We start from the raw sequence: 23,986 nt of genomic DNA on the forward strand, positions 1-23,986 counted from the left end.
AGTAGTGGTTCTGCTAGTTTTCTGCCTAATAGTTTTGGCAGAAGTACAAGGGCATATGTCGGCTCTTGGCTCGGTAATAGAATAAAGGCAGTGCCTTCACAACTGACTATATGCTGAAGTCATATTGGTTGCCAATTCTTTTCATAGGCACAATAATTTTCTGGTGTATGCAATACCACTTATTTTCTAAATTGGGTGAAACAGAGAAAATTAGTATTAAATTATTTATTAACTTCGGGTTTTGTAACCTCATTTTATAAAATCAAAAATCCTAATTCAGTTTCCTGCCCCAAGCAAGTGGACTGTTTTAAAATGATACTTGCACATTTGAGAATTCTTTATGCTTATTCTGAACATTCTAATTTAGATAATACATTATCACAGAAACTCTTCTGGGGGTGTACTGATTTAACTAATCCCTTTGAATGCCAACTAATTAAAAATATTTAGCAATATGTGGCTTCATATGTACAAACATAAGATGTTCTTTTAGAGTATCGTAGTATATATGCTTCGAACTCTAAAATTATTTGATAGAAAAAAATAAGTATCTCTCACTTTGCCCTATACCTATGCAGAATTATGGTGATTATCCAAAGCTTAAATAAATTGGTTAGGCATCTTTAATTTTTTAAACTATGTATATTCAAGATCACAGATATACTGATCGGGTTATTTTTTAAATTTTTGCAGCCAATGTTTGTACATTTAGTAATATTACCTTTATAATAAAGTACATAAAATATTTTTATTCCCTTAAACTTAAAGGAAACCACAAAAAAATTCATATAAATATTTTTTTAAGTAAGAAAAGTACTGATAATATATTAGGAGTAAGTGGCTTGATCTATTGTGTTCCTACACTAAATTACAATGCAAGAACTAATTATAAACTTATATTTAGATAATCTATTTTAAATGCTGTGTTTTACATTTTTTTCTCTTAAATTGTGCTCATCTTTAAAGATTATTTGATTTCATTTTGCAGATAGCCTACACAAGGGAAGATGATTATCTTCTTCCAAACAAATAGAAATTTCTATTTTTATAACATTTCTGTCTATTTTATCCTGCTCCATACACTGAAGTGTGCCACGTGATTATTTATAAAGGTAGATACTGTTAGGTTTTTCCTTTAAGAAGGTATAATGTGAAGATGCTTATGTCTCTTTAATGCAGCATAGTCATTCTGCAATTAAAACACACCTAATTACCATGTTTTCAACAGATGCAAATGCAGCTCAATTAAAATTCTAGTCCATGTTACAAATTAAGCTACTTAATTCTGCAAGGTATCATGTTAGGACTGGGTCACCAAGAAGTTTGGAAAAGATTGGGCACTTATATGTTAATGATTATGGAGAAAATGACTTTAGGTTTCAATTGAAACTCAAAGTTCTGCAGCTCATGCCATAAATAAACACTTCTATCTAGTTATCACAAACATTTTACTGTCAAAAATTGACTCTAAATTACATGGTCATGAGAGTCTTTTCTCCCCCATTGAGAAGCAATGCTACTGTTGATACTGTAATGATCTCTGTGGGTTGCTTATCCACAATACATTCCCCCTTTCTCTTTCCTAATAGAACTCTGATCGTGTTCAGGAATGCAATCTAGCTCCAAGGGGTTAACTCAGTAATATACCAACCTATGGGTGCCTGCTGCTTGATTTAATGGACCAGTGTTACTAGTCCAAGAATGGCCCCATCAGCCATGTTTGGGGAGATGGCTCACTCCCCTCTGTTGGATATGGACAGGAAAGTAAAAGGTCTCTGGGCCTTGCAATTACCCTCTGGATAAGCTGAGTTGTGGATATTGCAGCCAAAAGGGCAGGAAGATGTTGGATCTTTGCTAATACCACTGGGCTATGAAATCAGTAGTCCCTAAAGCTGCCCAACTCCAGAGCTCAGCAATGAAGACAGTGCATTTCCTCATGGTTAGAGCTGGTCTGCGTTGGATTTTCTACTAAATGCAGCTGAAAGCATCCTAACAGGTACATTGTGTAAATCAAACTTTAGAGCAGCTGTGGAATATCTACAGTCTATCACAAGTGTAAGAGTTAGCAGTTAATGTAGAGCTGGGTAGCTGTGACAACTTTGCTAGAATTAAATGATTTGTTCAGACTTCCTACTAGAGACAAATAAATTGTTCAATAGATAGAAACAGAGAAATACAAAATGAAAATGATAATATTACTTCTTAATCATCAGTAAATAAGTTCTTTCCTCTGAGGGCACAGCTCAAAGAAGCATCATTAAGTATTTGTTGAGTGAATGACAGAATGATTGAACAAACAGCCAATCACATGAAAAACTATACTGCTCTCCATTTAAGAAGGACTACTGTAGGTATTAGAAATACCTAATGATAGGATCACATACTCTTAATTTAAAATTTATTTTAGAAGACAAAAAATTAAATGGAATTATTGCACACAGTATGACTAAGTCTTCAGAATCTATCTTCTTAAAACTTAAAATGAGTAAGTTACAATAAGACATTAGTAATTGGAAAATTTCACTGGACTTAGCAAATCCACTGACCCCTACCAACTTCGATGGATTAATCTTAGGTAACAAAACAAAAGCAAATGTAATAAAAATAAATTGAGGACTGTCAGACTCCCAGGCACTGCAAAGTCCTACACAGGATTCAAGAACTTTGGGGATATAAATATTATTTCTGTTTCTTATTTAAGTTGAATATTTTGACTTTGGAAGGGAAGAAAGATGTGGAAAATGAACAGCTAGTGATACAGATGGTGTCGAATAACAGGATCTGCTTTTCTGGACTCTGACTTTTAACATTAGAATGATGAGCTCTTGGCAATGGAAAAACTTAGCTTTTTCAGAATGTTTAAAAAAAAAACTGGCATGAAGAATGAAACATGAAGAATTAAGAAGCTTTTATACTCAAAAGTGGGGTGGGAATAATAACTGACATGATGAAGAACCAAGAATATGACCGTGAAGACAGATGAAGGAATCATGTGACATTCAGAAGTGGTATCAGAGAAGTGCTTTCAGCAACTGGGGGACAATTCAAATAGTAAATAGATGATTCCAAAAGTGCTCTATTCTATATGTATATTCATTTCATTAAACAAACAAACAAACAAAAACAGCTCTGTTTATGTTGGAGTGAGGAGTGGGTAGAAGGGTAAAAACCATTAAGATCGCTCTTCCAAAGAATTTAAGACTTATACTAAAAACCATTCTTTGCTTCTACTTTATATTCTAAACTTCTCTTTAATCATCCCTCCAAATGAAACAGGTAAAATGCTCCTGAAGATACTGGTAGAATGTCACCTCCATTATCCTTCCCTTCCCGAGAGAATGCTACAGAACAAGTACAATGAGGGTCGTACCCTCAATTTTCTGAACCTTGCACATTTCCTTTTGGCATCTAATTGATTTTTACATTCAAATGATGGTCCACAGTGGATATTGCTTCCTCTCCATGGGGACAATGTACAGTGAAGCTCCAGGCTTTCCTTTCAAAAGACCGAATGGATTGGCTACACAACCAAAATGGCAGCACTCACAATTCTGTTGGAACTTCCACTAAAAATTTTATTTTTAATCAAGGAGTGAGCTTTGTGTCAACTGTATATTTTAACAATACATAGAAAATTATTTACAGTGTCAAAGAAAGAGATTCCAGGTCACTGCTCTGACTCTTAAGTGTGTGTGTGTGTGTGTGTGTGTGTGTGACAAAATACAAAATAAATAACACAACAATGTACAAATGTGATAAAGTAGTAAATGGCTAACAATGCTCTATTTTGCTATTTATTGAGAAATCAAAATGACTGTCCCCCAAAAGCCAGTGTTCTTAACTACCAACCAATCCATATTGGGGAATCCACAAAAACTTCTTGATGCTAAAAAAATGCTTTACAGTAAAAAGTCTCAGAGACATTCTGTAAAATCAGGGCTTTAGAAAGTCAAGGGAAGACTAGATTGCTTGGGAAACAGTTTCCTGAAGAAGTAAGATAGTCTAATGTACACATTTGAAGGCAGGGGCAAAGTCAAGGATAGTAAGAAGATACACTTCGTGGAGAGTGCATGGTCTGGACAAGAATGAGCATGGAAGCTTGAAGTACTCGGAGAATAAGAATGTGATTACAGAGTTTACTCAGCAAATCTAGAGACAGCATGACCAATTAGAAGATCCTAACAATAATTTCAGATATTAAATAATGAGATTTCAGTTAGATTGAACAGACGGAGTGAAATTAGTAGATTTCATGGGGAAAAATTAAGAAAGCTTGGTAATGGAGTGATTACACAGTATGATGATGATTCTAAGTTTCAGAGCCTGGAAGTGCTAATGAGAAAAAAATCACATCATCACCATCCATCTTTCTGTGTGAAATGCTAAGCGTGTAAACGCATTTTCTTACTTTTCTCTGGCATTGCCAAGCATCATTACTCACCTGGATTATTTCATTACTGACATATAACTGATTTTCTTGCCACTGACACTGCTACTTACCATCCCATCCCTGATAACCATCCTCTATCCTACAACCCCAGCACTCCTACTCTTAGTTGAAATTCTTCAAATGTTCTTTAAGGTCCTTAGTATAAAATGCAAATAATTTAAACAAGGTTGTGATCTGTTTTCCATTTTCATCCTAAATCTCATTCCTCATTATGCTGCCACCTGCACTATATACATCAACCTTAATCCAACTATGGCAATCCAGGAAAGGTCACTGCTCATGATGTTTCATATACTCCTTATGCATTGCAGGTGTAGACCACTTAAGCAATGGCAGTTATCTCTACCAATACCTTGTCTGGGAAGCCGTCTCCCCCCTACCTACCTATCTGCTCTAATTCCACGTAGGCTAAGTGGGGAGCCCAACTTTTGATGCCATGGTAACCTGTGCGTTACAATGACCCTTAACCACATTACTTCTTAAGTATTGGTTTATCCACTGGGTTGGACTACCCTGTGCCCCGCAGGACCTTATAGCCTAAAAATCAGATTTTAGCTGCCACAACTCATTGACACACATTTAAATACTTTAAAGTAGTTTCAGTGTGAGGGGCTTTCCCATTTGGAAGTTTAACCTTCTAGAAAAATCACAGGACTATGAATCAGGAAGTATGTACTCTATGATTCAGTTTCCCAAGTATGCTCTTGGTCAACTATTTAAATACTTTTTCCTTATCAAAAAAGTGTTTGAAATGAGGATTCTATAATTCAAACACTTCCTATGTGACTTTTCATTGAACTTTTAGCTTAAGTTAATTTTCCCCTATGGAAAGAAATGTGAGGAATAGCTTTGGCTACTTCACATGCTTACAGCCATACTGCATTGAGAAACTTCCTAAAATTAATAAAAGCTCCTTCTCTTCAATTGCAGGTGATATTTAAGTATATAAATTGGCTTAAAGGCTGGGACAGGCTATTCCTGTTCCTAGCATTTCAGAACAAAAATTTTTAGAGATCAGCATCCAATTGTATATATTAATCAAATAGGAAATCTTTTACAAAGTACTCTTTGAAACCCATATCCTGAATTTTGTCACAGATTTTCTATTTTCTAATGGGTTTTGCTTAAGATAAAATTAGGCCTAGTTTGCATATTTTGCTCAAATAACTAGTGATGAAAGTGGCTAGCCGTGTGTGGAATGCTGATGGTAGAAAATTGAAGATATCAAATGCAACATATTGTTTTATAACTAATAAGCAAAAAAAAATTACCCTAGAATCTCTCATCTTAGCTGATTTACTACCATAAATTTACCTTCTTCAAATCTCCTATGGCTAACCTAAGTTATGTATATTTTAGAGCAATGTCCTTTTTTATCTCCTGAGAAGAGTGCTATAAGAAAAGTGGGCGAGCTACTCAAAAGCAATTTGTCTACCATGGCTTGTCTGTTCAAGGCATGTAGTTTTCACGTTTAAAATTACAAACTGCATCTATCTTAAAATCAATAGGTACAATTAATAAGACAGTATTTGATTTCATTGTGTTTCACTTCCTGACCCCAACAAAAAGCTGTTACTGTACTGATAGGAAGACTTACAATTTGGCAACTTTTAACAGGAAAAAAAAAGGGGGACCATATATTTTTCAAAAAGAAAACAAAGCAATGTTATTGCATGTATTTTCTTGGTAGCAACAGAAACTGATTTATTATGGGGGATGCAGAAGCCACTTGCTGAGATCCAGGCAGGGTATGTAATTTGCATAGAAAAGGGAGCAGATTGTAGATGCCCTGACCTGTCAAGCACAGGTAGGGCCTTGGAGATAATGGGTCCCAGAATACAAAGCTCCATCTCGATCCAGACAGACACACACAACATGGTAAGGCCAGATGGATTAAATGAGAGACAAAAACGCTGGCTTCTGCCATCTCCACAGGAAGAACGTAAGTGTTACAGAAGATGACAGATACCAGATACCACATGGAGGCCGCCCCAGTCTCTTGGCCCCCATTGTTGTGCCCATGCCATGATTTCGACACTGCTGAGAAGAGGCAAGCCTGTTCTGAGCCATAAAATATATTCACCAGGGAGATGCTCAACCCAACTGACAAGAACAACCAACCATGCCTATGCCTAAGCATCTTACTTGTGAAGAAGAAAAGGGATAACTTGGGGTAGATAATAGGAGACTGGGGCAGTGCTTTAATCCAACTATGGCAACCCAGGAGCCGTCTGTCCTGACCACGGGCCTTGGCCCACAGCCTTCCAACAGCAGCCCACCCTCCATCTCCACACATCTCAGGCACACCAATAGAGTAACAAAGGGACTGTCTGTCAGGTCAGTGGTCCTCTTTTCAGAGCAATGTTCCATAGTGAAAGGGCATGTTCATCTCCCCCGGTGGCTGTGATGGAGTCATACCACAGCACAAGAAAGCACCCTCTGCTAGAATCCCACGGAGCACAGACAATGGCGGGATACTAGACTCCCTGGCAATGAGGGACAGCGCGCTCAACAGCAAGGATGTGGAGGACAACCAGAAACAAGAAGGTGGATCCTGGGAAGCCATAAGGACAGGAAGTATGCAGACCAGGCTTTGAGAATCCAGAAGCCAGACTCTGAAAAGGACGGTGTTTAGGGAAACAAAGGAAGAGTTAACTGAGCTAGTCTTTCTCACAACTGGAGCCATAGAACACCTTTTCATATCCAGTCATATGTAAAGGTGCCTAATGATCACCAGCAGTAACACCAGACCTGAGGGACTTTTTTTTAGACTTTGCTTAGGCATCAAAGGTCTAGTACATGCAGGCTCAGTGTGGAAAACAAACAGGAATGATGAAATGACACCACCATCCATCTTACTGCATACTGAAAGTCTCTCCCCCCTTCTCTCCACATGCACACAATGGTGCTAGCTAAGCAGGAGCTCACTTATTGATGTCACGAATATTCAGAGTCCTGTGATTTGCCAGACCCTGTGCTTAGTTACACAGGAATAAAACAGTCATGGTGATGTCATCTTTTGTGGACCCTATAGAAGGTGAGAGAGCCTAGCAGGCAGGAGTTAGATAGGTAAGTGAACAGGTACACAAAATCATGGAATGTTACAACTAGAAAGGACCTCAGAAACCATCTAAATCATCTGAACCAGAGATTTTCAAGGCTTTTCTAAAAACATTGCAAACTACCCTTTTCTAATATTAACATTTACAGAGAACCACAATGTAATAAAAGTGACTTTAAAAACCCACAAGAGTTGAGGCAACAGAGTGGGGACAGCAGGGTAAAGGGTAAAGCCGGTGGCTCTGCAGAGTCCCTGCTACTTAGCCTCCCCCTGACTTCTGGACCCCTCCAAAACCACAGAGCCTCCCCTCCTGACCAGGCGTCACAATGCACAGTTTGAAAAATCCATGACCCCATTGTCCAAAACTTCAGTTTTACAACGAGGAACTTAATGCTCAAGCCTTTTGGGTAGTTTGACCAGAATCCCAAATTCATCAGAAAAATGTGGACAAGGACTCAAGTGGCCTGAATTCCAGTTCAGTGCCTGCTGTAACTCACTGCCAGGGTCTCAACAGCTCACATTGCAAAAGTTTGAAATGTACAACAGCTGCCTTTTTTTTCTTTTCTGGTTTTTGTTGTTGTTGTTGTTGTTGTTGTTGTTGTTGTTGTTGTTGTTTTTTGGTATCCAGATTTCAACAGACCGGTCTGGGGGAAAAATTCTAAAATCAGGACTTTTGGAAAACACAGCACTCTGGTTGTAGGTACACACATTCACAAGACTCTTTCTCTTGTCCAGAACTTCAGCTTTGGTTTATAAAACATAATTTGTCTATTTGCTGAATGAAAAGTTGTAACATAATGTAGTTAAATCAGTTATTTCAAATTAGAAAAGGAAACTAAATTTTATATAGGGACAAATTTAGATCCCTATCTACACTGGTGAGAAACTCTGAAGGCTGTCCCCATTACAATTAAAAACATGTCTTATATTGAGATATATTCCATCTCCTGATGCATTTGAAATGAGTGTTATATATGAGAAAATTACATTTTATGAGGGAATTTAAACATTTTAACCAGAACAAGGAAAAAGTTCAAAACCATCATATATTGTAGAAGCTTAAAAAAAACATTGAAGGTTCAAAGTACTATATCTCTTATTAAATACACCCCCAGGACACACTGAGGCACGATGCTACCATAGGAGGGCTGCACAAATGATATTGGTTAGGATGGAAAGGAACCACAGAGACAGTGGGGAAAAACTTAAAAGGGTGGAAAGCTCGTAGGACTCAGGATCTTGGAGCCCAGACTTGGCAGCAAAAATAGGAAATATGTTCTTCATCTGGCAAGAATAGGCTGTATACATTTGAAATCACTGACTGGATGGAGTGAAAAAACTCCATCCAGATTCAGATGAGGAATTAGGTAAAGGGTCGGAAAGGCGCAGTGGGGTATAGCCGTCCTCTCCCCGAGTTTTGCTTGGCGTGCTACATCATGGCCACAGTATCCATCTTTCCAAACACACTATATGTGCAATAGGCAAAAACTACCTAATTTTGCTTTAAACCTCCTCAGAATGTGGGGCACCTGGGTAGCTCAGTCGGTTAAGTGTCTGACTTCAGCTCAGGTCATGATCTCATGTTTCGTGGCTTTAAGCACCACGTTGGGCTCTGTGCTGACAGCTCAGAGACTGGAGCCTGCTTCGGATTCTGTGTCTCCCTCTCTCTCTGCCCCTCTCCCACTTGGGCTCTTTCTCTCAAAAATAAATAAATATTTAAAAAATATATAAATCTCTTCTGAATATGATTTTTATTTAAAAATCATTTTCTTCCCCACCACAATCTTCCTTAGGCATTTGTGACAGAAGCAGTTCACCCAACAGTTAAATTTCAAGTAAATTACAATCCACTTAAATTATCTCTGGTTTCTGCTTGAACTTTTGTTCAGTGGTATCTCTAACTTTTCTAACAATGGATAGATGCATAGAGTCATGTTTGAAGTTAAAGACCAAAAGTATAAAGTAGTAATTATGAACAATGTACACTAACCAACAGTTTTTACCATTAGGATTCTTAAGTCTTTTCCCTTTTAAGTAAATATACTACTAAAGATATTTTCCTGATTTTTAAAACGAACAGTTATTTTTATGCCATGAATGTTTAATTATAAAGATAGCTCCCTGAAACGTGTTAATATAAATGCTACTTTTTTCTCAATATTCTATGGAAAACATACTGCTCATTTATATTAGCCTTTGACTTTCAACAATCTTGCCTTAAAATATTTTGCAATTTTTAAATACACACATATACAAATATCTTGCCAGCTCAGATCAAGGAAAGCAAGAGTAATTCATAAAAAAGAATAGGTTTTCAAAATCATAGATTATTACATATATTTGCTGGAGAGATCACATTATAGCAGTGGTTTTCAAACATTTTGGTCTTAGGGTAGCTTTAAACTCCTAAAAATTATTAAGGACTCAAAATAATTTTTATGTGGATTATCTGTAACAGTATTTACTGATCTAAGACTGAGAAGATTTAAAAATATTAGTTACTTTATAAAAAACAAAATTAAAGGTTAACAGAAATTATGTTTTCATAAAACAAGGACTGTATTTTCCAAAGACAATGAGTGAAAACAATGGCACTGTTTTACATTTTAGCAAGTGTCTTTGCTATCTGGCTGAAAGACAGATTCTTCTATCTGTTCTGCATTCAATCTATTGCAATATCTAAAGACTTGTCTCTAGAAAACCCAAGGTGTACTTGTGAGAGAATAAGGGTAAAAAGATAAATGACATCCTATTATTATTATTATTATTATTATTATTATTATTATTATTTAGTCCTCATTGATCCCTCTGGTACTTGGAGGGGAACCCTAGAGCATACTTGAAGAATTGCTGCTCTGTAGAGCTGTTTGTAACTGCTATTCTTTCAGAAATTATAAACTTACACGTCTCCATGCCTTCATCATCATCATCTACTGCAGGTTTATCATAAGACTTGTCAATGGCAGCTCTGAAGCTCTCATTGCATCCCCTTCCTCTGATTATTCGTGGCCGTGGGCGGTGGAAAGGAATATCCCCATTCAAAGTCACCTCAGCGACTGCTGTCTGCAGACTCTCTAGTGAGCTTGACTTCTTCAGACCCAGGGACGGTCCTACATCTCTGCTGGGGGAACCTTGGAGGTTTACAAAAATTAAAACGTTAGTTAGAATTAATGGTAAAAAGAAAGAAAGAAAGAAAGAAAGAAAGAAAGAAAGAAAGAAAGAAAGAAAGAAAGAAAGAAAGAAAGAAAGAAAAGAAAGAAAAGAAAGAAGAAAAAAAAAGAATTGGAGGTGAAACTGATATCCCTGAATATCTACAGATTGCGGAAAACATCAGGGACATAAATAAATTATTCACTCAGTGAGTTCTAAGGTGTGGATGGAAATGTTATAAAAATAAAGGAATGGTAAAAAAAAATAATAAAGGAATGGTAACTAATTTTAATTTTTCCCAACTATATATTAAATTTGGTTTATCTTCTCTATCTTCTTAGGAAAAACTCTAAGTTATTAGTCTCCATGTTTAGCTCAAGAGATAAAATTTTGGTCAAATCATTTGCTCCAAGTATGTAAATAATCTAAAAGAAGCAGAATAACCCAGAGCTCACTTGATGAGAACGCTAAGGTAAGCAACCAACAGTAAGCTCTATAACTTAACAAATCATTTTTTGATAGTTTAAGATTATTTACAGTAGAAATTAAACTTTCATCTCAGTGAAATCTCTTCTGCATCGTACTGCACGTTCACACAACTCATTAGGTAGAAAGAGCACAAAAGACCACATGTCACCAATATAATTAGGGCACCCTGGCAACAGGCAGGAACCTGAAACTGGGAAATATTAATGTTCTATTGGAGAGAATGATGGAAGATTTGAATAGAAACAAATTACATAAGGGCTCTCACTAGAGAGAAGTATAGGAGAGACCACGGAGCGGAATACAAGTCCATACATCTACAGGCTTGGGAACGATATCTGCTTGTGAAACAAGCAATGATCAAAAGGAAGAAGAGTTCACAATTAAGAAGAAAATTTCACTAGACTGGCAGGGGAGGACTCAGGGAATTAACAAGTTGGCTCTGTTTCTTGAGGATATAGGGCAGGAAGGCCTGAGAGAATACCAGCAGTACCAAGCTTTAAAAGGCAATCAAAATGGATTTCTTTAAGCAAGAAAGACAGCCTCATCCATCACTGCCTGACCTAGCACTCAAAGGCAGATGAAGTTGGCCTCTCGATGACTGAAATACCAGCTTGGTACCACTGCCTGGGCAACCCAGGTTTTAGAATTAGCTCGTCACTTAGACTGTTAAAAAGACAGGTACAAAAAATGAGAAGGTAGGAGAGAGCAGGTAGTTTCTCTCTACATGGGGTCATCAAGCACATATGTTCATCAATAATTAAGGAGTAGCCTGGACATGTTATCACGTACAAGGCAAATAATTATGACACGGGCTTTGCATGGCTCAGAGTACAAAACAGAATAAAAGATAAACTGAGAGTCAAAACAAGAATTATCTTTTAAAGATTCATTTACATCTTGCACCTAATTTTCGCAATGGGGTAGCAGTTGTTAACTTAGAATAAATATGTCAAAAATGTAACATAGGCAGAAAGGCAGACAGACGATTCTAATGAAGAAGTAATATTCCATCAATTATTGTGCTTGGAAGAAAAAGATGATTTATTGAACTTTCTCAGTGCAGGATCGTATATATTTGATTATTTTATGACAAAAATTCACATGAATTGTTTCTTCCCAGGATGATCAATCTTACTTTTTCTCTTGATAGGCACTATAATTTTTGACAAGTTCATGTTCTACTACCCTAAAAGTCATGTCACAAGAAGGAAAATGAATTTGGTTCCAGAACTAAACAAAGAGTAAGAAATCAAGGAGTCAAACAGAATAGGAAAAGATCACTTGTGGGCAGGGACGTTTACTTTATACTTTCAAGAATTGCCACTAGGAAAATCTTTCTCCAAATAAAGCATATATATCAATTTTCATAACTACCAGTTGTATTTGAGTTCTATAAACTCTGAGAAGGCAAATATTTGACACTTTATTGGGAGCATATAGGACATTTGTATGTACATATGTATGTGTATTCATATCTATCTATCTATATTTTTCCAATAAAGATTTCATGCTTCATGTAAAGATTTTCATAAAAACATCATTTTTTTCTTCACAAAACGTTAGCTGTACTCAAAGCACTAAACATTTTAATAATGAATTTCAGAAATCGCACGAGTATTTACTACAATAAATGTATATCTATATATAATGCATATAAATATTTATGTATGTATATATAAATACATATATATATATAAGTGTATGTATGCATTAAAATACATAAACAAAAGCAAATCTGGTAAAAAAATGATGAAACTATAAATAAACAATAGATATTCTTTCTGTAAGCATAATTTAGGACTTACCTATCTACTCTTCTCTCTGAAATTTTAACACTGTATTATAACATGTTCGTGATGATGTGTATTGTGTAGACAGGAAATCAATGAATTATTGCATTTACATTAATGTATGGCTGAAAATCTTCATAGTAAAAAGTTATACAAAAAGTCAAAATTTGTAATGTGTGAATCTACGAGGAATCAGCAAACCATGGGCCAAATCCAGAGAATCCATTTGTTTGCATGTATTCTGTGGCTGTTTTCATGTCACATCTGAACTAAGTAATTGCTACAGAGACTGGTCTGCAAGGCCTACATTATTCACCATCCAGTCCTTTACAGAAAGAGCTTGCTGACTTTTTATCTGTAATAAGGATATCAAATATTTAAGTATGATATTTGTCAAAGAAACTTTAATGAAAGTTTTATTAAATAATACCTTAAGATCCCTGAATGAGGGCTACCGAGACCCCTGACATTATAAACTTAGCACTTTATTAGTGGTGAAAATTAAAGATGTCTTTATATAAAGTATGGGCTAAAAATTAGTTTTATCTACACACACACGCACACACACATGTCTTTTAATTGTAAAATAATATTCTAAAGCTCTTTATAAATCTTTTGGGTCATTAGGATACTTTGGTTATTTTTTATATTCAAGGATTAAACTGTTAGAAACCCATGGGGCATCTGGGTGCCTCAGTCAGTTAAGTGTCCAACTTCAGCTCAGGTCATGATCTCATGGTTTGTGAGTTCGAACCCCACAACGGGCTCTGTGCTAACAGCTCAGAGCCTGGAGCCTGCTTCGGATTCTGTGTCTTCCTCTCTCTCTGCCCCTCCCCCACTTGTACTCTGTCTCTCTCTGCCTATCAAAAATACATAAAATGTAAAAAAGTAAAAAATTTAAACTGTTAGAAACCCAATTCTCTTCTTATTCTTGTTCTCTCTTTTCTTTCATGAAGAAAATCCTCCCCTCCTCCTGCCCCAAATATCATAACAGATCCTTAAATCCAGAAATAGAGGGGAAAATCATAATCATACTATTTTCCCTAGGCCTATTTTTCTATTCCTACCTAATACCCCACTTGCCAAAAAAAAAAAAAGTAGAGGATGTCTTGCAAGGGCGAAGGGAAATGGAATTCAATTTTCATTATGAAAGGCTTATGGCTAGACAGATGATCTATGCTAAAATACCACTGTGACTCTACCAAAAACCTTTGGACTAAACTGTAAAATCATGATCATCTTAGCAGTTCAAGTGAAGTGAAGAAAGAAAAATAACTGAAAATCTGTTCACTGTCTAATACTGCAGGGTGGAAAAGATCCTTGTTAGATATTTTATTCATGTAGATTTAAAACCGATAAACTAAAAGGTACTTTGGTGTCTATGCAATAATTTTTTGTCACAAGCTTTTCCAGTTTACTTTGGTAAGATAGATTGTACACAGTGGGGGGCGGGGGAGAAAAAAAGAAAAAGCTCTTTTTATCTAGGATCTAACATTTTAAAACACAATAAAAACACAAGATTCAATTAGATTATAAAATCTGCCTTCTCTCCATGAACATTATTTTACGTTTTCAGTTAAACTCTGGATATCATTATTTTTTTTTTAATTGCAATAATGGTCTTTTCCTTTTAGTGGAATTTAGCTAAATAAATAATTTCCTGACTGTACCTGACTGGCGTAGCATATAAAGTCATGTTCTTTAACCTGAGCAGTGTGAGTTGGTTTTTATGAACATTAATTTGGACAGGGCTTACTTCTTTAAAAGTATTGAATGTTATTAACTCCAAAACTAATTACTCATTTGCATATATGAACTATCAAATAGTTTTTCTTTAGCCCTGTTTCAGAGTTTGAGTGAATTTTATGTTTGATCAGAGAAATAACTACATAATAAGGGCTGAGGCTATAGTTAATTGCCTTCCACTATAGTTAATCCTATGATTTATTGGATGTAATTTTCACAATCTATCTTTTTACTCTACAGAACATGAAAACTTCAACCATGTCCACAATAATCTTTACACATGTATATAGATACATATTTTTTAAGGCTAAAATTAATTACTACTGCAGGTCAAAAAGGTGAATTGAAGCTAATTAGTGCTAAGTGATATGACTACATCATACTGGATCTAGAATAATTAAAACACTATTCCAAACTTATAACAATAAATCATAAATGTGCCATTGTACAAAATACATTACTTTAATTATACATGAAGACTTTCCTGTGATTATTTTCATAATATAACATAAAAAGTAAAATCTAATATAATGAAAAACCCAGTTCAATATAATCCATTGATTCTACACAATGGCAGCATTTTAAACTTCATTATTATTATTTTTTAATGCTTATTTATTTCTGAGACAGGCAGAGAGAGAGAGAGAGAGAGAGAGAGCATGAGCATGGGAGGGGCAGAAAGAGAGGGAGACACAGAATCCAAAGCAGGCTCCAGGCTCTGAACTGTCAGCACAGAGCCTGATGTGGGGCTTGAACTCAAAAACCATGAGATCATGACCTGAGCCAAAGTTGGAGGCCAAACCGACTGAGCCACCCAGACACCCCTAGGCAGCATTTTAGAAGAAGCTCTAATGAGTTAAAAAAACAAAAACAAAAACAAAACAAAACAAAACAAAAAAACCTTTGAAATAGGTTCACGTCAAGATAAGGAAACTTATGCATTACATAGTCTAACTCAATGTCAGACAACTACAAGCCAATTCTTGCATCTGAAGAAAAACTGAGGTTTTCTGAACAATGAAAGACAGCAATATTGGATTCTGTCATAGAGTGAAAAATATTTATATTTCTGCTATTATCCTTCAAATCAAAATCACCAGTTTGAGAACCACTGTTTGGATATCAAGCTAGATACCTAGTAAATGACTTAGACACTTAAGAGTTTACTAGAAGAGATACTGTTTTTAGGATTTTGATTTTTATTTAATTGCAACAAAACATTCCTATACAAATATAATTAAAATCTAGGTTGTTTTAGCATTTTTGAAACACTAAATTATATTTCCATTTAGTAGGTACCACCCTGATAAATTCCTTCTAACAGGAAATTTTTCTTTTCTCGTACAATGTGATTTCCTAAAAATGAAAACATCCGTGCAAGACTGGAATATTTATGTTTACATGCAATATGATTGGCAGCTCTATAATTATCATCAGCTCCTTGGACCACAGTTTCTATGGCAACAGTCTAACTGTCCATTCTTACCTGCTTTCTGGTCATCCACTGTATTGAGTTTAGTCTCGTCAGCTACTGTTAAAAGGTAAATGTATACTGGTTAGCACAGTTAGTCCCCTAAGCCCAACATGCTTCAACCATTCCCGGATCTTTCCAGTTAGGTGATCATTCTTAGGTAATATTTCATGCAAATAATATGAAACATCAAGCAAACATTCATAATCAAAAAAAGGGGGGGAAAGCAGTGTCTCCATGCAAAATGCCAGTCATTTCACAGACACGTGTGTTATTTATAAGTTAGCATATCATAATTAGCCAAGGCAATGCATCGCCAAATTTTTGTTTTATGCATGTGATAAATTAATGCTTTTAGTCTTGAAGTACAAACAGCCACCAGAGAACAGCATAAATAAGTTTCAGCTGATTAACAAAGGTTTTTAAAATCATTTGATCGGTTTATAGATATAATTAATTACTTTACTTTTTTGTTTGCTTTTTGGTGGATTTGGATTTAAAAAGAGACACTACCTGATTGGTGTTTGATTGAACAACTATGGTTATTTTCCTCCTCTCATTTGCTTCCAAACACTTTCTACAATAAATATTCTCCCAAATTATTACTTCAATTAAATGCCTTAATTATCAACACAGAAGAGTTTCTATTAAATAAACCTTAAAGAATAGCAACGAAATGAAGTATATCATGAAGTAACCAAATTCTAGACATGGATTGAGATAATGGTTTCTCTCCAAAACTTCTCCTTCTAGTTCAAGAATCCCACAGCCAACCAAATACGATTTCAAAAAGTTGGTTTTAAACATCCAAAATGTTAAAACACTTCATCTTCCAAATAAAGATGCATGAACATAGCATGATATGCATGTGTTTGTTTCTTTGATCATCAGGAAAACATATATTTTAACATATTGCACATTATGTAAACATGCCACTTATGAGAAACATGGTTATCACAAACTCAGAGAAAAACTAATTTTTGCCAAATTGCCACATTTCACATTTATTTTTTCTATTGCTTAAAGTAAACAGACATGTGTTTGGGACTATCAATTTTAATCCGAAAGCATCTAAACCTTATTTAGATAAAGATTCATGGAGATTGTACTCACTACCTAAATCCATGCTTTTTGATTTTCGCGTTTTAACGAAATCCAATTGACTGGCATCTGAAAATTGCTTTGTGCGTTTTTCTGACATACTCTGGCGTCCAAATCCTTCTCGTTGAAAAGCAAGAACTGGATCAACATCTGGACTCAAAGAGCTGGTATGAAGAGAAAGAGAAACATAAAAATATTTACTAAAAAATAGGACATCCAACTTTAGGAAAGATCATATATGCCCACATATGAAAGTTATGTATATGCATATTCCCCAGAAATGCTGAAACAAAAATATAGTCCATCAAAAAAACAACAACGAAACAACTGTGGCTGAATAGGAGGTGATGGGAAAATACAAAATTAATTTAAGTGTAAAGTCATTCTTTCTCCATGTGAGTTCTCTCCTCCCTTATTTCCCTCAGTTTCTTCACTCTGTTCCCTAATACATCATTATTTCTAAGTGACTATCAAAAATAAGCCTGGTATATTTTAGAAAATGGAAGGATTGAATATCTGAGGAAAATTTTCATATAGGAATACAAATATTGACAGCACACAAGGGGCTCTATGAATTGTAATCAAATAGAAGTTGTAAAATGAGTATGTCTTTAATCTTGGATGTCAGAAACATACAAAAAAACACCTTTGTGGCAGGTAGTTTCATGAGAATGTAGTTTCTCAGCGATATTTATTCAATGGAGAAGAAACGAACACAGCAAATCTTTATGAGAACCTATTCTAAGGTGTTGTGCTAGGTACCAAAGTCAGGAAAGGAAAAGAAGAAAAAGGTCTCTGTTATCTACAAGTTCCTAACAAAAATACTACAACAGAAGGACCGAGCCAATGCTGTGGATGCACAGATGGGAGAATAAACAGTACTGGAGGGACACAGGAGACCAGATGACATTCGATTTGGGTGACACCAACACAGAAGTCCAAGCAGACATGAGGAGGCACACAGCAAACCATTGGTAACAGGACACAGTTGGAAGTGGAAAGGGATGACACAGCATCACTCCTATTCGTAAAATATCTGTGAACACTTTAAAAAGGACCACAAGGGGGGCATGTGGGTGGCTCGTCAATTAAGCATACAACTTCGGCTTCAGTCATGATCTTGCAGTTCGTGAGTTCAAGCCCCTCGTGGGGCTCTGTGCTGACAGCTCAAGAGCCTGGAGCCTGCTTTGGATTCTATGTCTCCCTCTCTCTCTGTCCCTCTCCAGCTCATGTTGTCTCTGTCTCTCAAAAAATGAATACATGTTAAAAAAAATTTTTTTTTAAGCACTTCTAGGTGTTCTGACCAGAGTTCATACAATAAAAATGGTTTTTCTCTGTGCTGGGCACACTAAGTCAATCGCTCTTTTGTGTCAGCACCCTGCCACCTTCCTTACCTGGCCAGGTAGGAGAAAATCCTTCCACAGCTAACTAAACATACTAAGAAGGTCAGTGGCCGCTGCCACCATGCCAACAGAGTTTATGACAGCCTTCCTTATGTTTCTGATGGAAGCAAATTTCTCTCGCTTTTATGGCCGTAGAGAATTACCATCCACACAGGTAAAGGAAGAGTGATCTGGTTTGGATATATATCAAAAATGTAGCTGCAGTTTACTGTGCATGAAATGATAGTTGGCTCTTAGAGAAGAGCTAAATCCAAAATTGTGAAAAGAAAGACATCAAGGAAAATGCTTTGCTGTCAGGTTAAGTGACCTGAAATGTTTTGAGCCTACTGTATTAATAATGCTCAATAAAGAGAATAGCAGCCTTACCCACCTTAAGAGGCCAATAAGGGAATTCAAGGACATTATGTAAAAGCCCTTTGTAAACTGCAAACCACTATACAAGGTAAGTGATTATCACCCCACAAAGACTTTCTATCTCAAATTATCAATATAATACAAATTATAACAGAGATGGGGTCCTTAAAAACACTCAAGGATTCTGAACAGCCTTTCCCAATCTTTTCCACCAAGTACAGAGTAGGACCCCTAGGATGACACAAGATAGGTGCCCCTTACTCAGAATTTAAGGAAGCACTTTCAGGCTCAGGCAAGTAGAGGGTCAACACCTGACAGTAACTCCTTCCCTACATTTTGTATCCTGGTCACTTGGCTTGTCTCACCCTAGTCCTGGCCCAGGTATTGAGAAATGAGAAGATGTATCCCACAGGCCCTGAGAGTTCACCAAGAACAGTTTTATTTTGTAAAAGACTATGTTATATCCTAATAAATGTTTTCTTCTTTGTACTATACACTTAATCTTTTCACTTTTAATATACCATATTTTTTCTGTAAAACTTTGAATAAATTTGGTGTACTAAGAAAAAGGGTCATGTTTATCTTGAAGCCTTCAGTGCCCCTCCAACATATCACTATGATTACATACTGTGTATACTTATATGTGTGCATGCATGTAGGTATTTATAGCTATAGCATACATTATATATATAATTACACATTGCTCATATTTCTTAAATTGATGTATGCTTATATATTATGCTCTTGTAGTAGTAGTCAGGTACTACTATGCTTACTATAGTTTGCTTATAATTTCCAGAGCACATATACCCCAATTAAAAAATACAGTCCTAGGGGTGCGTGGGTCGCTCAGTTGGTTGAGTGTCTGACTTTGGCTCAGCTCAGGATCTCACAGTTCATGGGTTGGAGCCCTGGGTCAGGCTCTGGCTGACAGTTCAGAGCCTGGAGCCTGCTTCGGATTCTCTGTCTCCCTCTCTCTCTGCCCCACCCCCTCCTACTCTCTCTCAAAAATAAATAGACATTTTAGGGGCGCCTGGGTGGCGCAGTCGGTTAAGCGTCCGACTTCAGCCAGGTCACGATCTTGCGGTCCGCGAGTTCGAGCCCCGCGTCGGGCTCTGGGCTGATGGCTCAGAGCCTGGAGCATGTTTCCGATTCTTTGTCTCCCTCTCTCTCTGCCCCTCCCCCGTTCATGCTCTGTCTCTCTCTGTCCCAAAAATAAATAAACGTTGAAAAAAAAATTTAAAAAATAGACATTTTGAAAAGTTAAAAAAAAAAACAGTAAAAATAAAATGCTAAAAAAAGGAAAAATATAGTTCTAGAAGTAAAAATTAAAAACCCATAGAAGAACAATGATGCAATTTTGCAAGAGTAAACTCTATATTATCTATTTTCAATAAGAATAATTATTTCATATGTTGAAAGCTGATCTTTTCAATATTCTGCTCATGAAATACATATTTAATAGAAATTATTGGTAAAAGCTTGTTCAAAGAAATACAAATTGTTGGTGCTAATGTTACCTAAATACCACACATCGGCATATTTTTTAAACTAATGCCATATCCTTGGAATGATGTTATCACTAAGATTAGAATTGCCGGTTTACCTTGTTTCTCCTTAAAAACACTATTAATGTTCCCTGAAACAATTAATGGAGTGAAAAAAGTATATTCTATGTTAACAAATTAAAAGTTTAGCCATTTTACATATTTAGCCTTCCACAATTGTGCAGTGAACTGTAAACATACACAATTTAAAATGTCAAATGAGTATGTGTGTTAATAAGTCTTAAAATAACTAAATATTTTTAAACCATGACATAATTAATTCTTCCCTATCAATATACCCATTAAACTAATTTTAGACACAATAAACAGTACACTAGAGTATTTAACAAGTTAAATTGCAAAACTGACAGCTGATTCTTTAAAGAATGTAACCATACCCTGACCCCCCAACATTATTAAAATTCCAGTTATTAATCCTGTCTTATTGCCCTTTTGTTTTCATAACATTTTCATCAAGGATTAGGGAGATATTGTCAGGCTGGAAAAGCTTACATTTTCTGCTGTGATTCAGAACAGCTGCCATTCTTGTTTGGATAACCCTTCATTCATATTCCTTTCCTTGCTCCACTTTCCCCACAGCAAAATTGCACAAGTCCTTACCATTTTATGGATGCCCTTAGAGAAATTAATGCCACAATCTATTCCTGCTAGTTACTTATTTATTTTCACCAATACAGTGCTTTCTAAGGCCCCAAACAGATCTATTCCTATGGCCACCTCCACAATTCTCATCATGGTGGAGATTCAAAGGCTTTGTCCCTAAATTGAATACTGCAAATATCTAATCCTTACTTTCCCTGTTGTTGCTTTCACTTTCAGAAACAGATACAAACTGCAGCAGTATGTGGAACAGCATCTGTGGATTTCAAATGGAATTTGACTTTATATTGTATTTTCCCCCTCTACATTGAACCAAAAACCTCATTCAAAAACAAGCTAATATCATGCAGGCTTGAGTGTCGCTCTATTTCTACATCTTGTGTTTTCAATAAAAGACAGAAAGAAAGAAAGAAAGAAAGAAAGAAAGAAAGAAAGAAAGAAACAAACAAGACAAGACAAGACAAGACAAGACAAAGATGGACTCTTCAAGGATCCAAATAACAGGTGGGACTATTCCAAGAGAACATCTGCAGAATTCACAGGTGAGTGTGCTGGATGCTTGTGTGGTTTTGTAAGGAGCAGAGAGGAGGGCTGGGGAGAGGGTAACTTTGCTAAGATCACCACTATAATTGTTAACACAAATCAACGCCGGGCCCCCACAATCCTCCTATCTGATAACCGATGTGGCCACAAGTTCGGGTAAGAACAGAAAACAGCAACGGGTAAGTGGTAAAGGATTTAAATATCATTTTGCTGATGTATTCATGGAACACCCCAGAGAAAGGGCAATAAGAAAATTCTGGTATAACACTTCACATGGCTTTGTTAATTATCACTACAACCTCACAAGGTCATCTCTAGAAGGGACTTGCCTTTTGGCTTCTGGATGTGTATAATTACTAGGCATGCAGATTGTGGCACACATCCACATTCACGTGCCACACATTGGCTCAACAATATCAAATGCTTTATTATGTTTTGGAAGATACAGGAGAAAGAAACAGCATTAGGCTGCCCCAAAAGTCATAATGTTAAAAGCAAGCAGGAAGCATTTTAAATGGCAGGGTGACAGCACTATAAAAAGAAAACCTTTAAAAAGCTTCTTCCCACTCCCCGAACATAGCAGCTATTAATTTGGCCAAAGTCATCTAATTGTTATAAACTTTCAGTCACCTCAGAGATCTGCTTGAACTGATTTAATAAATAATAATCATCAAATTAAAACAGATCTAAAATAATTAACAATGAGACTTAAGTGAGTAGGTTTTTTTTTCTTTTTTGGTTAGTGGTAATTTTGTTGTAGTTTTGGCTGAATTATTAAGTACAGCCCTGTAAATGCTAAAACAATGGGGCAAGATTACAGAGTTGGTGGGAATCTTTTATTAAAAGAGTGATTATTAAGAGTATTAAAATCATGAAAATAGGACACTGCCATAAAAAAAATTGATTAACTGCACTTAATGATAGACCATTTAAACATAAAATGAAGGTGATTGCAATTAACTCATGTTTTCCAACCCCGGCACGTGATCTTACCAGTCTGCTGAATCACTGATTGTAGCCTTAGCCCATGCGCCAGCGTCTGTGGTCACAAACCCCACGTCATCATGGGAGCTGGAAGATGACTGGTCAGAGAGATGTGGAGGAAGCACTGGCAACCTGTCATCTTCTATAATGACAGTGTCATCTTGGGGCATGTTCACTGTGGGGGACAGCTGGTATTTACCTGCCCAGTGGAAAAAAAAGTAAGAGAAATTCTAGATATCCATCTAGATATCCATTATGTGTATTCATGTTAATACTTTACAACACTAGAAAAACTCTACATTTCCAAACATCTGCTCAACCTGGTGGAACAACATAGAATGAAGGAAATTTATTTTTCATAAATAAATGTCCAGCGGAGGCCTCAAGTCCGCTCCCTCCTCTGACATGGCAGCTATGTAGCTCTCGGCACAGTATTCAATTTTGCTGGTTTCAAGTTTCCTAACGCCAAAGATGATCTCCAGAATGTCTTCTAATGTGAAAATGCTACACAGATTCTAAGTTGCAAAAGTCCTTTGAAAAATTTTACCAGGAAATTTATAGGGAAGCCCTGCAGACTTACATCAATCATTCACCCATTCATTCACTGGGACATACCACATAGCAAGTGTGTAAGAAAGACTTAAATCTCGGCCCCCAAACAGCTCACATCCTAGAGAAAGAGACAGACATACAAAAACTGATAAGTGATTGGTGCTGTGAAGGATGTGCTCAAAGTACTATGGCATTCACTTGTGCTGTAATTGCCTGGGTAGCTGAAGGCAGAGAATGCTGGGGATCTTAACAAAAGTTAACATCACAGTCGGGCTTTGAATGATGAATATGATCTTTTCTGCTAGGAGAAATGAGGACATTGATTTTAGACATCGGCAACTACATCATTAAATTCATGATGGAGAAAAGCTCACAGTGCATTCTGGTGACACTTCAAAGATGAGTACATGCAGAATCAAGACCTTGTGGGGAGATGGCAAGAGTGATCTCGAAAAGATTAAGATCTAACTGCCTAGGGGCGCCTGGGTGGCTCAGTCGGTTGAGCAGCCGACTTTGGCTCAGGTCATGATCTCGCAGTCCGTGAGTTTGAGCCCCACGTTGGGCTCTGTGCTGACAGCTCAGAGCCTGGAGCCTGTTTCAGATTCTGTGTCTCCCTCTCTCTGACCCTCCCCTGTTCATGCTCTGTCTCTTTCTGTCTCAAAAATAATTAAACGTTAAAAAAAAAAAATTAAAAAAAAAAAAAAAGATCTAACTGCCCAAATTT

General features: G+C 36.4%; 1 protein-coding gene across 21 annotated transcripts in view; it reads right to left on the minus strand.

Moving 5' to 3' along the window:
• PARD3 (par-3 family cell polarity regulator) overlaps positions 1–23,986 on the minus strand; it is a 674,219-nt gene that overhangs the window by 205,232 nt on the left and 445,001 nt on the right. For 7 of the 21 annotated variants that reach the window (XM_043563576.1, XM_043563571.1, XM_043563580.1 and 4 more), the window contains 4 exons: positions 22,720–22,909; positions 17,271–17,422; positions 16,173–16,217; positions 10,415–10,642 (listed from right to left, as the gene is read on the minus strand). In XM_043563576.1, the coding sequence (XP_043419511.1) occupies positions 10,415–10,642; positions 16,173–16,217; positions 17,271–17,422; positions 22,720–22,909 (615 nt within the window). The remainder of the gene's footprint in view (positions 1–10,414; positions 10,643–16,172; positions 16,218–17,270; positions 17,423–22,719; positions 22,910–23,986) is intronic. The other 14 variants (XM_043563584.1, XM_043563581.1, XM_043563579.1 and 11 more) reach the window with 5 other exon arrangements.

This window comes from Prionailurus bengalensis, chromosome B4 (genome assembly GCF_016509475.1).
Source record: "Prionailurus bengalensis isolate Pbe53 chromosome B4, Fcat_Pben_1.1_paternal_pri, whole genome shotgun sequence".
Classification (NCBI taxonomy): domain Eukaryota; kingdom Metazoa; phylum Chordata; class Mammalia; order Carnivora; family Felidae; genus Prionailurus; species Prionailurus bengalensis.